Consider the following 14616-nt stretch of genomic DNA (forward strand, 5'->3'; position numbering starts at 1 on the left):
TTCAGGCAACAGTTGTGACCTACATGAGCAGCTTTTATGAGGTTCAGGGCCAAGTGCCTGGAAGTAACGGGTGTCTTGGTTTCTTGCTGGCATTCCTTTTTTTTTTTTTTTTTTTTTGACAGGCAGAGTGGACAGAGAGAGAGACAGAGAGAAAGGTCTTCCTTTTTCTGTTGGTTCACCCGCCAACGGCTGCTGCGGCCAGCGCTTTGCGGCCGGTGCACTGTGCTGATCTGAAGCCAGGAGCCAGGTGCTTCTCCTGGTCTGCCATGCGGGTGCAGGGCCCAAGCACTTGGGCCATCGTCCACTGCACTTCTGGGCCATAGCAGAGAGCTGGCCTGGAAGAGGGGCAACCAGGACAGAACTGGCGCCCCAAATGGGACTAGAACCCGGTGTGCCAGCGCCGCAGGCAGAGGATTAGCCTATTGAGCCGCGGCGCCTGCCCAATGGCATTCCTTTGAATGTTGGAGTGGACCACATATCCGTAAAAGAGACTTACAGTCAAGACAGATGCAGACACGAACACTGACTCTCCAGCCATCGATACGGGGGCCCCAGAATTCAGCTTCTCCTTTATCTCCTTACAAGTTTTGGCATTGGCTGAGCGGCGGAAAATGCCAGGAGTGGTTGGACCCTCCTTGTATAAGAGCATCAGCATGTCCTAGAAAGATCCCAAAATGTCTGGCTGGGGCCCTCAATGCCCTCTAACCCAATTCCCAAGGTTTCCTGGGGCATGAGAATACACTTGCCCTAACCTTCCCAGACCCCCATATACCTTCTCTACATTATAGGGAACCCTAGACAAGTCTCTTACACTCTGCAGAACACTACTTCCTAACATCCCAGACAAGTTTCTCTGTCTTGGTTTGACCAGTATAAGGAATAGTGTGGTGATTAGGGAATACTGACAATCTCCATCAGAGCACATGCTAAAAGAAGTTGCCTGTCACATCTAAGCATTAGTTGGATGTTAAGTCAAGCTGGAGAGCTCTCAGCTAAGAAGATGGGTATGTCCTGCTGGGGCAAAGCCATTGGATAAGGCACCAGAGTGGGATGTGGGGGGGAGTTTGGATGCCCTGTTAGGATGGGGTAGCCTTCCCTGTAAAGCAGAAAGAAGATGTATAAAGCAACTGAGCCTTTATCTAAAATAGCTTTGGAATCTTGAGGGTTGCCTAGGTCCAACCTTTGGGTTGTATCTTTTACACTGGCAACTAAAAGTGACTTACCATGATAGGCTTGGGAAGGCAGCCTGATCTGCACAGTGTGGATAGATCCAGGCCAAAGAGCTTGTGATCAGGCTCTTCTTCTGGTGATTGCACCATGGAACTTTCTAAGGTTAGACTTGCATTTTTCTGCAGGGCCCAGTACAACAGAGATTTCCTTTTCTTCAGGCTTTTCTTCTCACTAAGTTCTATGGGTGGGAAGGGGGTGGGGTGAAGAGTTACAATTAGGTCATGTAGGATTGGTATTTTACCCCCCCCCTGACACAAGACATTGGAGGGGTTTGGTGACGGATACTGGGCACTATGTGGGCACTATGGGGATAAGGACAGAGGCTGGAGACACCAAAGAGGAAAGAGCCAGGGAGGATGTAGTATAAAGTGAAATAAATGAGAGTGCTTCAAAAAGTTTGTGGAAAATGGACTTAACAGATAAATTTAGGTTGGTGCAAAAAATGTGAAATGCCTGCTCCTACTTGGTCTTTGTCCCCAGTTCCTTTCATAAAGTCCCTAAAACCCCTGGAATTTTCTGAGTGATAGAAGTGTCTCTTGCTTTTCAGAATCAGTCCATTTTGATAACTATGAGTTCATGCTTACAAGATGACTTAGGGTGGGTCCCTTAGATAGGTTCAGCATGGGGCTGGTCACCAGAAGGACCAAAGGATTACAGGATTAGAGGGTTGGAACTTTCAGCCCTACCCATTTGCCTCTGGAAAGGGGAAAGGGGGGGACTAGAAATCCAGCTCTATTTAAAAAACTATTGAACGAAGATTGATTGACCTTACTAGTTTACAAACACGTGAAGGTGCTAGGCCCAGATAGGGCATAGAAGCTTCACATCCTCTACTCCATACCTCACCTTTTGTATTTCTGCAACTGTATCCCTTATCATATTCTTATTTTTTTTTAAAAAAAAGTTTTGTTTATTTTATTTGAAGGACAGAGTTGCAGAGAGAGAAAGGAGAGAGAGAGAGAGAGGTCTTCCTCTGGGTCTCCCACTATGAGTGCAGGGGTCCAAGGACTTGGACCATCCTCTGCCGCTTTTCCAGGCACGTTAGCAGGGAGCTGGATCAGAAGTGGACTAGCTGGCACTCAAACTGGCACCCATCTGGGATGATGGCACTGCAGGCGGTGGCTTTACCTGATACACCACAGCGCTGGCCCCTATAATATTATTTATAATAAACTGGCAAATGTAAGTAAGTGTTTGCCTGAGGTTTGTGAGCCATCCTTGCAATTTAATTGGATACAAGGAGGGGGTCGTAGGAACACGTTTGTATCCACTTGATCAGAAATACAGGTTACAACCTGGGAATGTATTTGGATCCTAGTTGGGCAGTCTTGTGGGACTGAGACCTTAACTTGTGAGCTTTGACACTACCTTCAGGTAGAAAGAATTGAATGATAGGACACCCGGTCAGTATTGGCTGGAGAATTACTTGATGTGTGGTGAAAACACCCACACCTCCGGTCACAAAAACATGCTGTGAGTGTGTTGAGTAGTGAGTAGAGAGGAAAAAAAATGTGTTTATTTCCCTACATAGAGCGTCTGGATCAAAGAGCCCACATATTGTTTCTGGATTCCCAGAGGCCACACAGAGCTTGATACCAGGGACCCAGCTCTTACCTCTTTCCAGTACACTGGGTAGTTCACTCTTGTGCTTCAATATAAATTTATACTGTTTCTTCTCAGGCACCTTGTTGAGAGATGTGGGGTCAGGGCAGTCCTCAGTGGTCCTGAGGGTGGTATGCTGGGGCGTATGGCGCAGGTTGGTTTGGGCAATGCTGTATAGGCTCTCATGGCCTAGAAAGAAAAGAGAGACACATACCCTTTGCCCCAGCAGTCCTTGCTTACCCACTGTTTCTTTCCAGTATTTTCCCTACCCCATTCAAACTTTGGTGGAAGGATTTTCTCTAGGGAGGAAGTGGCTGAGAGATTTCAATTCATTTGTCCTCTCTGATCAATGGGTAACAACTATCTGAAGGTCTGGAGAAGGATTCTGAAGTTGTGTACAGACGCAAAGGGAAATAGCACTATGATCTGTGATTTCTGCCATTAGTAGGGGGGGCATGGGAACTCATTCTGCACATCTGCCAGTCTAGATCTAAAGGATCTTTACAAGATGTAGATATCAAGGCTTTTTTGGTGCTCAATTCCTTGTGTATCTAATGGTATGTGTATTAACCTTTCTGGGCCCACAGTTCCCTTTCAAAACCTTAGAGCTGTAAGTCAGGTTGTGCTAAGCCCTGAGAGATAACCTCAGTGGGCTCTAGCTGTAAATATGCCAGAGAACACAAAGAATAACATTTTTTACAGAGTCCCAGAACAGAGACTAGATCTGGGATTATTATTATCTGGAATTATTTAGCTTGGTTTAGAGAAGTTTATGGCAACAGAGTTTGTTTTTTGGGCTGGCTCTTCTCTTGCCCTGTCTTGGTTTCCCTTTTGTGGCCACCTTCCAGTTGGCCAGAATGCAGCTGATTCAGGGGATTTATTGGTTGATCCCATAATTTGGGTTTCTGGAATGAGGAAAGACTAGTGTGGTTCCTTTTCATGTCACTTGTTTTCAGTGGTTTCAAAGATTATTCCACAAACTGTGTTTGATAAACAGCAGTAGCCTCCAGGATTCTCAGTTAAATGAATTGGGAAATACTGCATTCTTTACAGGTCCCCTTGGCACACATGTTACTACATTCATGGCTCAGTGAGTCCTACAGAAAAGAAACCAATTCCACTGTCTTAAACCATAAGCTCTGAATTCACTTGGCCACTGAACAACTCCCCATCCCCTTACCCACAAAACAACAAGGAACATCTGTAGAAACTTATTCTTTGGAAGTTGGCTCGGGAAAAACTTATTTTAAACAAAGTTAATGGTCAGGGAATCTTCTGGATATCTGTCTTTAATCCCGGCCACTAGAATGTAAACCCATTTCTCTTTGTCCTGAACATGGCTTAGTCTTTCAGACGCCCAGTGTATGAACCTTGCATCTCCCTGTATTTGCAGACCACTCTATGGCCTCCTCTCCCAAAGCACCTCTCTTATGTTTAAGTCAGTGATAATTGCATCCAGGAGTCTACTGAACATAGACCTTAGGCTGCCAAGAACTACAGAGTAAGATGGAACCTGGCTCAAACCCTCAGAGAACTGAGACCTTACCAATGAGTGGATAAGACAGGGCCTCCTTTGATGAATTCACCCACAGCAGGAAATCACTGGTTTGGCCCTAAGGAAGGACAAGGGCAAGATGATAATGTGAAGGGGAGGTACGTGTAAATACATCAGGCTGGAGCATGTCAGGTGTGCCCTCTCTTCAGCTTCCAAAACCTTCACAGGCCCTGATGGTGCCTGGGAAAAGCACTCATGCTTCTCCCACATCCTTCCCCACAAAGCTCTGAAGACTGCAGGAGTCTTCAGGGAGGACACTGAACCAAGGTCACCAGAGAAGATCAGGGTTGCGCCTGGGGGACCACTAAGGAAACCAAGGCAGGGTAGGGCTGGGGTAGGAGCAGGGCAATATTCAAGTTTAGGGCCAAGAATAATATTGAGAGGACATGGACTTAGATAATTCCCCTGAGATAAGTGGGAGAAGGGTCTGGGAACATTCTGAGAAGGGAGGGCCCAGGCAATATTGAATTAATGTTGCTCTAACAAAGCACCACAAATTCAGTGGTTTAAAACAATGTAAATGCATTCTCTTACAGTTCTGGAGGTCAGAAGTCTAAAAAGGTTGGGAAGAGCTGCACTCCTTCTGGAGGCTCTAGGGTAGAATCCATGTCCTTGCCTTTTCCAGCTTTGAGAAGATGCCTACATTCCTTGGTTGGTGGCCCCTTCCTTAATCATCAAAGTCAGCATCATAGCCATAACATTTTCCAATCTCTCTTCTCTATCTCTCTGTTTACATCTTCATACTATTTTTTTCTCACTTTGATTCTCTTGCCTCCCACTTACAAGGAACTTTATGATTACATTGGGCCCACCCAGACCACCCCCTTATTGTAAGAAGTTAATTTAATCACACCTGTGAAGTCTCTTTTGCCACCATGCAGGGTAACATTTTTTTTGTTGTTGTTATTGTTGTTTTTGTTTGTTTGTTTTTGTTTTTTTTGTTTGTTTTGATTTATTTATTTGAAAGGCAGAGTTAGAGTTAGAGGCAGAGGCAGAGGCAGAGAGAGAGAACTCTTCCATCTACTGGCTCACTCCCCAGATGGCTGCAGCAGCCAGAGCTGTGCTGATCCCAAGCCAGGAGCCAGGAGCTCCCTCCAGGTCTCCCACATGGGCGCAGGGGTCCAAGGACCTAGGCCATCTTCTGATTTCCCAGGCCATAGCAGAGAGCTGGATAGGAAGTGGAGCAGCTGGGACTCGAACCAGCATGCACACACGGGATGCCGGCACTGCTGGCAATACAGATTCACCCGCAACGCCATGGTGCCGGCCCCAGGTAACATTTTTATAAGTTCTGGAGATTGGGGAGGCTGTTTGTCTATCATAGGGGTGCTGTGGTGGTGTTGAGGGGAACAAAGCTGGGGCAATGGTGAGAATCAGGGTTGTGGGAATGTTGAGAGGAGGGTCAAATCTAAATATAGGGCAAGGGGTAAGTGTCAAGGACCTGTGTACTGGCATCTCGATGTCACTGGTGAGTGGAGACCAGGTGTCACACTCCTAGGGAGGGCATGTCAAGTGCTGACTGAACTTTATGGTTTTCTCTTTCAGTCATGTATGAATACCACATTGGCTTTTCCTCATTTTTACCAGGGCTTCCCAGCCTGTTCCCCACCCCTCATACATATGAATAATAGAACCCGCAGGCCTTGCCTACCGACCAACTCTAACTTGGCCCAATATTTATTTGGAGCTTTCTTCCAACTTAACTTAAAGAAGCCTTAGTTCCCTAATTTGTTTGGAGGTCCCAAATTAAGGTCTCCCAGACCTCAAGTGTGTACCCTAGGGTGTTTTACCTTTCCAAATCTGTTTTGTGGAAGCATAAAATAAAATGGATGTATATTCCCTCAGCAGCTGGCAGTGGACAGAAGTGGGTCAGGAGGGTGCTGGGTGGTGTGGGGAAGACCAGCCTGGGACTGAAAATCCATCCTGTGTAATCCAAAAGGGGCTACTCTGCAGATAATCAAAGCTTAACTGTGTATCAAGATAAGATACTTACTCACATACACTCACATACATGAGTATAGGCACACAAATTTAGATATCAACATGGCACATGCATATGGAAATTTTTAAGACATTCACACAACTACACACACGTCTTCCTACTTGGATACTCCCACATACCCCTACATGGTAAGCACATGCACATATACAAAAACAAGCATGCATATGTACAGAGAGATGCCCAAGCATTTTATTTATACATGCATCCATACTGATAAACCATCATACAGGCCATGCAAGTACATGCTTAGGTACACATACATATACATATACTAGCAGGGATACACATAGAAGTGTGCTCATGCACATGCACACACCCCTCAAACACATATACACATCAGGGCTTCCTACCAGGGTCTGTAAACTGCTTTGGGCCCATGAGCTTATAGAGGAAATTGCAGCCTCAGAGACAGGGTTTGGACTTAACCTAACCCCTTCTCACTTTGGATGCCAACTCCACGCATTACAGGCCTTTCCCAAGGTGCAACTCCAATCATGTCACTTTCCTGCTCAAAAAGCAGTGGCTCTTATTATCTGCATGTGTCATGGATCAAGTCCAAATTCTTTATACTGGTATTCATACGCCCATCTTGGTCTGATCATGAAACATCTCTCTCTCTTTCTCTCTCTGTCTCTCTCTCTCTTTGCTTGACCATTATAACTCTGGGACATATAGTGACATTTTAAATCTACTTAGTGTTCTTCATTTCTGCTTCCCATACTTCCTCAACTCTACCTCACTACTGAAGTGGCTGCCTCCACCCAGAATGCACCCCCCTCCCCGCTTTTCCTCCTGAAAAAAATCCTTTCTACCCTCCAAAATTCTTCTCAATTGACACTGCTTCCACGAGGCTCTCCTTCAGCTACCCTCCTTCCTGCTGCAACAGACTCTAAGCTGAGAGTGAACTTTCCCTCTCCCAATCTTCCACAGTAATATATCTAGGCTCTTTGTAGGCAACTTAGCACTTTTAATCTTGTCTTGTGTTCTGTGTAGACTTGATTTATTTACCTCCTACCATTTCCAGAAAGGTTCTAAAGTGCACAGACCAGGGCCAGAACTGAACCATGCTTTCTCTATCCACCACCCACCCCAACTTCTGGCACATCAGAGGTACCTGTTGAACATTGGGCCTAATTTACCAAAACTAGAATCTACTTACAGAAAGTCCCAGCTGATACACTGCCCTCCCAATGACCTTCTCGGTGGTCTCAGTGTTGGTGACAGTTATTATAGTAGTCTAGATAGAGAACACATCAGGAATTGTAGGATTAATATATGAACTCATTAGAGGGAACAAGTGGAGTACCAGGTCAGCCATGTTAGCCAGCACTACTGCTATGTTCTCCCAGGGGCTGGATGATGGCATGATGAAGATGCCTGGGACCCCACAGACCAACCAATTGCCTTGCACATTCACAGAGGCCAACAGCAAGGACCAGGAAAGGCCAGGGGGTAATTAGGCCAGGAGAAATTCTCAGGTGGAGAAATTATGAGCTGATAATTGGCTTAGACAGCTAATATTTTCCCAGGAAAAGTCTTCTGGTGAGATGTAGTTCAAGGTGAAAAACAGATTACCAGCTCAGATTACAGCATGTCATTGTAATCTTTGTGGAGGCAAGAACTGGGTCGCATTGGGGTGATAGTATACACAGAGGATAAACTGGAGAACTTGGGAAGGCAGTGGGTTGTTATCCAGGCATGCATTCCTTAAAGAGATCTCCAAAGCTTTGATTTCCCCTGCCCACCAACCTGTACTTCCAGGGGCACTCACGAGTAGAGAGTCAGTGGGACTTACTGAAGCGAGTTCATCAACCTCCATCAGCAGAATCTTAAGAGTCATGTTCTTTGGAAAATCATTCTGCTTCTGCTCTTGGATGTTACTGTGTGGAGAGGTGGGTGAAGGGTGTGGGGTGGGGGAGGCGAGTGGGAATACAGAAAGCAGGGACTTAGCTATCAATGCTGACCAAGAGCCACATAGGGCTAGTCAAGGTGGAGGGCATTGTGGGGGACAAGGAATGTCTCTTGTAGTCTCTCAAATCCCATCCATCTCACACTTGAATATCAGTTTTTGTTTCATGCCCTGGCCTCTATGGACTCCCCTTGGAAAATGCAAATCCTTAGGGCAACTATGTTAAAGGGTGTATCTCCTGTGTTTCAGAGTGAAGGTTTCAAAGTCTCTGTTACCAAGCAGAAGGGATACATGCTGGGTTTGAGAGCTGAAGGAGGTTAAGTTGCAGGATGGATGCTCTTGTCTGGCTAAGAGGTCTCTATTTTCATCTGATCCAACAAATAACTATAAGTGTCCCACAAATATTGGATAATTATTGTTTCTGATATATGACCAGGCCTAAATATTAACAGTGTTTTAGTCTACTGCATTTATGTAATGGAGATTGGCAGCTAGTTTCCATCTCGACATACACAGTTAGAGAAGAAATAGACCTTGGCTGGAGACTGAGGATTTAAATCAGACTTGAGAGTAAGCCTCCTGGAAGTGAGGGCTGTTATACTCTTTAGAAAGCAATAGAATCACTTTTCCTTGAGACCCTAAAGTACTACCATCAATTTACATAGTTTATCCGGGGCTAACTGGAGCAAAGTGAGGGATTGAAAAGAATTTCCTGGTCTTGTAGTTGAGGATCCTGTGAAATTTTCTAAACCGCAGAAATAATGGGCCCTCCAGAGGCCTGCACTGGAGGGAAATTAGCATGGCCAATCCCACTCTGGGTCAGCTTGAGGACAGGACCAAGATGGGCAGAAGGAAAAGAGGGAACAACTTACCGGTGCAGAGCTGAAAACCAGCGCTCCTTGATTTCCGGGGAACTAAGAAGACAAGACACACACACACACACACACACAAAACCAGAATTCTTATCTAGGGAGGGACACAGAGAGACAGATTGAGTGATTCATGTCTAATTCCTTCTTAATGACCAACAAAATAAAAGGGAAACCTTGCACAGGGCTTGTATGTAGCAGTAACTGTGTGAGTGTGTGTGTGCACAGAAGTGTGTGTGTGTGTCCATGATAGAGCACACTCAGTGTGTGTATATGAGCACATTTGTGTAGATATATAGACTGTGGTTGGAGGTGTATGTGTATGTGAATATATAAGCACGGGTTTGTCTAAGAACTACAGTGTGGTTGTGTTTGTGAATCTAGGTATATGTTTATGCCCATGTGTATGAATATGTATGTAGGCATGAAATGTGAGTATGTGTGAAATATGAGCATGTGTGATATATGGTATGCATATGAACAGAGAGATTATGTTCAATTGCATATATGGGTGGATATTTGTGTAGGCATTGTTGTACACACATGTGGGTCAGTGTGGTAGTGTGGCATATGTAGGTATATATATTATTGTGGGAATAACGTGTGAATATAGTTGTAAGTAGGTATCTACAGATAAATATGCAGAAACAGACATGTGTACATCCACAGTGTATGTGTGTGTGTGTATATTTGTGTGTGTACACATATATATGGGAGTATAAATTAGTGTGGATACATGTTCTATGCAAATGTGCATGAATAAGCATTGAAGAGGTTGTGCTCACATGGTCTTGTTAAGCAACAGTGTATAGAGTAGGTCGTCATATTCACTTGTAAGACTGCATGATTGGGTCTCAGTGTATGACCCTGCTTCAGTTTTTTAATTTCCTAAAAATACTCATGAAATATCCACTAGGTAAACAATTTTGATGGCAACTCAATAAATCAGATGTGGGTTCATGAAGCAGGAAGGCCTGGGTAGCTCTTTGAAACCAGATATCAGTGCAGGTATTTTTTTCCTTTAGTTCTGAGTCTTTTCTCTTGGCTGCAATAATGCAAATGTGGTTGTGTGTCTTTTCTCTTACCTGCAATAACAAAAATATGAGTGTGCCAGGACAGAATGCTCTATGGGTGTCCCCTTTATAATCATTCATTACACTATACATAGACAATCTATACATTTTCTGTATGTGGTTATATTTCCCAATAGGGTAAACATGTAATTTTTAAACAGTTTAAAAAGAAGGGATAAGGTCAGAAGAAAGGGCTAATGCAGAAGAAAAAGTGATGCCAAGGGCCGCCTTACCAGAAGGTGACCACACTGTTGGTTGTAGGCCAACCAATCACAAAGGAGGTGTCTGCGCAGATCTTCTTCACTGTCACTTCATCTAGGCAGGAGGCAACCCACACCTCACTCAGACGGACCTGCTTCTTAAGTTTTAGGCTGTTGGTGGTCCTAGGATTTATGTCCACAGCAACTCTCAGTCTAGGACTACAGGAAGGAGTCAGCTCCCCACCTCCCACCATCCCTGGAGTGGGCCATGAGGTCTCCCTCTAATGGGTGGCTTTCTGCCTGTGACCTTCCCTTTCCCGTTCTAATGAATGCCTGGAACCTGTGCCTTTTCTTCTGCCCTAGGTGTTAGGCCTCCTCTCTGTATATTCCTTAGCTAAAACGGAGTATTGTCTGTCTTTTAGGCATACTACAGAGAGGATATTTTGGCCTATTAGAGTTCCCAAAGGCAGTTCTGCCATATCCCCAAGGCTTCTTGCAGAAAGAACCACTCCAGCCTCCCCCATCCCTGTCCACTACTACCATCCTGTGTGGTGGGGATATCCTACTTGGGCTTGGCAATGATGAGAGTATCATTGTAGAGTATAAGATGTCTCGACTGGATCTGTGCACCATTGTTGAGTTCAGCCTCATCATCCATGAGGAAGGTGGAGTTGGGTCCATGGAGAGCTCCCACCAGAGCCCTACTGCCTGGCTGACTGGCCTCCCAGAGTTGGTCCCTGGGAAGAAGGAGATAGGAAGGGAAAAATCCATACATCATGAAGTAGTGAGACAGGCACTGCAGAAAAATTCACTGGCAGGGGGCCAGAACTGTGGCACAATGGATAAAGCTGCTGCCTTAAGTGCCAGCATTCCATATGGGTACTGGTTCAAGTCCCAGCTGTTCCACTTCCGATCCAGCTCTCTGCTATGGCCTGGGAAAGCAGTAGGAGATATCCCAAGTCCTTGGGTCCCTGCACCCATGTGGGAAACCTGGAAGAAGCTCCAGGCTTCTGGCTTAGAATCAGCACAGCTCCAGCCATTCTGGCCATTTGGGGAGTGAACCAGCAGATGGAAGATCTCTCTCTCTCCCCCTCTCCCCCTCTCCCCCCTCCCCCTCTCCCCCTCTCCCCCTCTCCCCTTCTCCCCCTCTCCCCCTCTCCCCCTGCCTCTTCCTCTCTATAACTCTGCCTTTCAAACAAACAAATAAATATTTTTAAAAATTCACTGGAGGACCACACTACTGATAGTTTCAGATGCATTTCCATCTTCCAGCCCTTGGTTCTGATTATGCCTCTTTCTAGCTTAAAAATCCTTAACTTCCTCTTTGTTTACACTCATGATACAATCCAGGCTCTCTTGCTAGACTTTCCTGATTTATTTGATTTACTCCTGCCCCTTCTAAGCTTTTACCCTGTACTATAGTTGCTTGCTTACTGCTCTTTTCTGATTCATGCCCCTAGGTTGGACTATTGCACATGGTAGTCCCTCTGCCTGGTATGCCTATCTGTCCCTACTTCACTCCACCTAGGGAATATATGATCATCCTTTAGGACCCAATTCAAATATCATCTCAATAAATCCCACTCTAGTATTCTTAAATATAAATAGTTCTTCCTTCCTGTCCAAACGTGACATCTTTCTCCTGCCAAGTCGTGACTTCATCCTTTCCCTTCTTTAGACTCTTGAATTGCTGACCTTATGGTTCACAGAAATGGGAAAGAGTGGAAGGACTGGTGCCCTGACTCAGCAACCAGTCAATTTTCAGGAAGAGAACTCATGCAGACATTTACTCTCAGATCTGAATTTAGGTAGGGGTGCTGTGAGGGCATCACCAAAAATTGCTTTTCCCTCTGCTTGTTCAGTACCACAAAAACAGAGATGGGGATAAAAAGGAGAATGAACTGAAGTTGTACTTATTGTTAGTTAAAGAGGCCTGAAATTGGAAGTCATAAGGGGCATAGTTTCCACATTACTGTTCAGGAACACTGACTGGCAGCTGGTACTGATGGAAAAGGATCCTAAAACAAGTTTCCTTCCTCCCAAATTAGCCCTTCCTTCTACCTAGATTGGATACAGTGTGAGTGGACAAAGGCATGAAATATCTTCAGTATCTTCCACGTTTAGACAGATACCAGGGTGCTTAGGAGCAGGTGGCTTCTCTATGCCTTCCCTTTTCCTGAGGGTTTTCATTATTTGCCTTACAGATTGTATGTGAAAATGCCCTAATCCATTGATTAAGGTACTTCCAAGATGCATTTCCCATAAAATTTTTCTGCTAAGCTGGGCTTTCATTTCTCAGACCCCAGTAGACAGGCTTGTGAACCAAGAAGCTGGAGGGCAGGAGGAATGAACAAGTATAAGGCTCACCTGGAGATATAGTGTGATCGGTTGAGGACCCGGCTGAGGGCCAAAACAGTAGACCGTGGTTTGACACTCCCACTGGAACTCAGAGTCCCAAGGGTGCTCATGCTGCTTAGGGTGCTCAGGCTCAAGCTCCTAAAGGTGCTTGAACCCCCACTGACACCCATGATGTCGTTGACACTGGTGATATCACCATAGATCATAGTGTTGGTTGCATGTGCGGTCTTGCTGTCAGTCTCAATTCCACAGGCACCAATGTCTTCACTGAAGCTTATGTCTGTCTTGGTGTTTACATCTATACCGGCATTGTTGATGTTGCTACTGCTTGTTTTCTCCTTGGTGGTTGTAACTTCACTAGCATTTGAGTTTCCACTGGTGTTCACGATCTCGTTAATCTTGGTCAGGCTGCTGAAACTCTTGATATCACTGTCATTCATGGTGCTACTGTCACTCCTAATATGATCATCTGTTGTGGCATTATTGCCATTTTGTTTGACAGTCGGCTTCATTTCCTGTAGAAGAATGATGCCTTTAGGCAGGGTCCTGGTAGCCCTCTACCTCACCCCTCCCTTTGATGTTTTTCTTGTCTCATTAGTCCCCTCTGATCAGAATATACTTTGCTTTTCACTCTGTTGGACTATTGGTAATAGCTAACCATTTAAAGAACACAAAATGGAGCGGGCACTGTGGCGTAGTGGGTAAAGCTGCCACCTGCAGTGCCGGCATTCCATATGGTCACTGGTTCGAGTGCTGGCTGCTCCTCTTCTGATCCAGCTCTCTGCTATGGTCTGGGAAAGCAGTAGAGTATGGCCCAAGTCCTTGGGCCCCTGCAACCATGTGGGAGACCCAGAAGGAGCTCCTGACTCCTGGCTTGGGATCGGCTCAGCTCTGGCCATTGAGGCCATCTTGGGGGTGAACCAGCGGATGGAAGACCTCTCTCTTTCTGTCTCTCCCTCTGCCTCTCTGCAACTCTGCCTTTTAAATAAATCAATAAATCTTTTTTTAAAAAAAGAACACAAACTATGTGCCAAGTATTCTAATGTATTTACATTCACTTATCAGATCTCATTAGACTCACTGAGATAGATCACACAGAAATTGATAGCTCATTAATTATGAACTGTAACATACAAAGGGAAGTAACTTTCTCAAGGTCACAGAGCTAACAGCATAGACTTTCAAGCCAGGCCTTCCCTTCTGTTATCAGAGTTTGGGTTTTTCACTACTAAAATCCAAAAGAAGAGAGGGATAGGGAAAAAAAAAACATTGTGTACTTACATGTTAAAAGTATAAAGAATAGCAGAAAAATGCTTACTGTTAAAATTAGGAAAGTAATTAACCTACAATAGGGAAGAATCAGGATGTGAATGGAAGGACACACAAGGTAATTTTGACATGTTGGCATTGTTCTTCTTCTTGACTTGGTAGTGGTTACACAACTCTTTCATTGCCTAATTATTTATTACATTCTACTATATGTTCTAGTTTATATATTATAAATCATAATTATTTTTTAAATTTTAATTCCTTTTTATTCGAGAAGAAGAGAGACAGAGATAGGCAGAGAGATTTTCTAACAAAATGCAAACAATTGCCAGGATGGTGGGAGCAGGGAACCCAGTTGGGGTCTCCCACATGGCTGACAGAAACCCGACCACTTAACCATCACTTTTTCATCTCTCAGGTTACACATGATTAGGAGGGTGAAATCTGGAGCAGAACAAAGACTCCACTCCAGGCACTCTGTGTGGGATGCAGCTGTCTTAACTGCTAGGCTAAATATCTGCCACATAATATTTTTAAGTTAAGAAAAAC

The 14616-nt window shown here is 44.8% G+C and overlaps 2 protein-coding genes across 2 annotated transcripts; both read right to left on the reverse strand.

The window, feature by feature from the left end:
• Position 1: 1 nt before the first annotated feature.
• On the reverse strand, positions 2-10694 carry LOC127484802 (rho GTPase-activating protein 20-like). Its single transcript, XM_070066675.1, has 8 exons — positions 10474-10694; positions 8185-8269; positions 7549-7626; positions 4379-4445; positions 2845-3021; positions 1224-1408; positions 497-658; positions 2-19 (listed from the first exon to the last, which is right to left on the reverse strand). The coding sequence occupies exons 1-8, from the start codon at positions 10692-10694 to the stop codon at positions 2-4; spliced, it is 993 nt and encodes a 330-aa protein (XP_069922776.1).
• Positions 10695-10843: 149 nt separating this feature from the next.
• On the reverse strand, positions 10844-13436 carry LOC127484790 (uncharacterized). Its single transcript, XM_051826898.2, has 2 exons — positions 12808-13436; positions 10844-11177 (listed from the first exon to the last, which is right to left on the reverse strand). The coding sequence occupies exons 1-2, from the start codon at positions 13308-13310 to the stop codon at positions 11003-11005; spliced, it is 678 nt and encodes a 225-aa protein (XP_051682858.1). The 5' UTR covers positions 13311-13436; the 3' UTR covers positions 10844-11002.
• Between the last annotated feature and the right edge of the window lie 1180 nt (positions 13437-14616).

Source organism: Oryctolagus cuniculus, chromosome X (assembly GCF_964237555.1).
Source record: "Oryctolagus cuniculus chromosome X, mOryCun1.1, whole genome shotgun sequence".
Classification (NCBI taxonomy): domain Eukaryota; kingdom Metazoa; phylum Chordata; class Mammalia; order Lagomorpha; family Leporidae; genus Oryctolagus; species Oryctolagus cuniculus.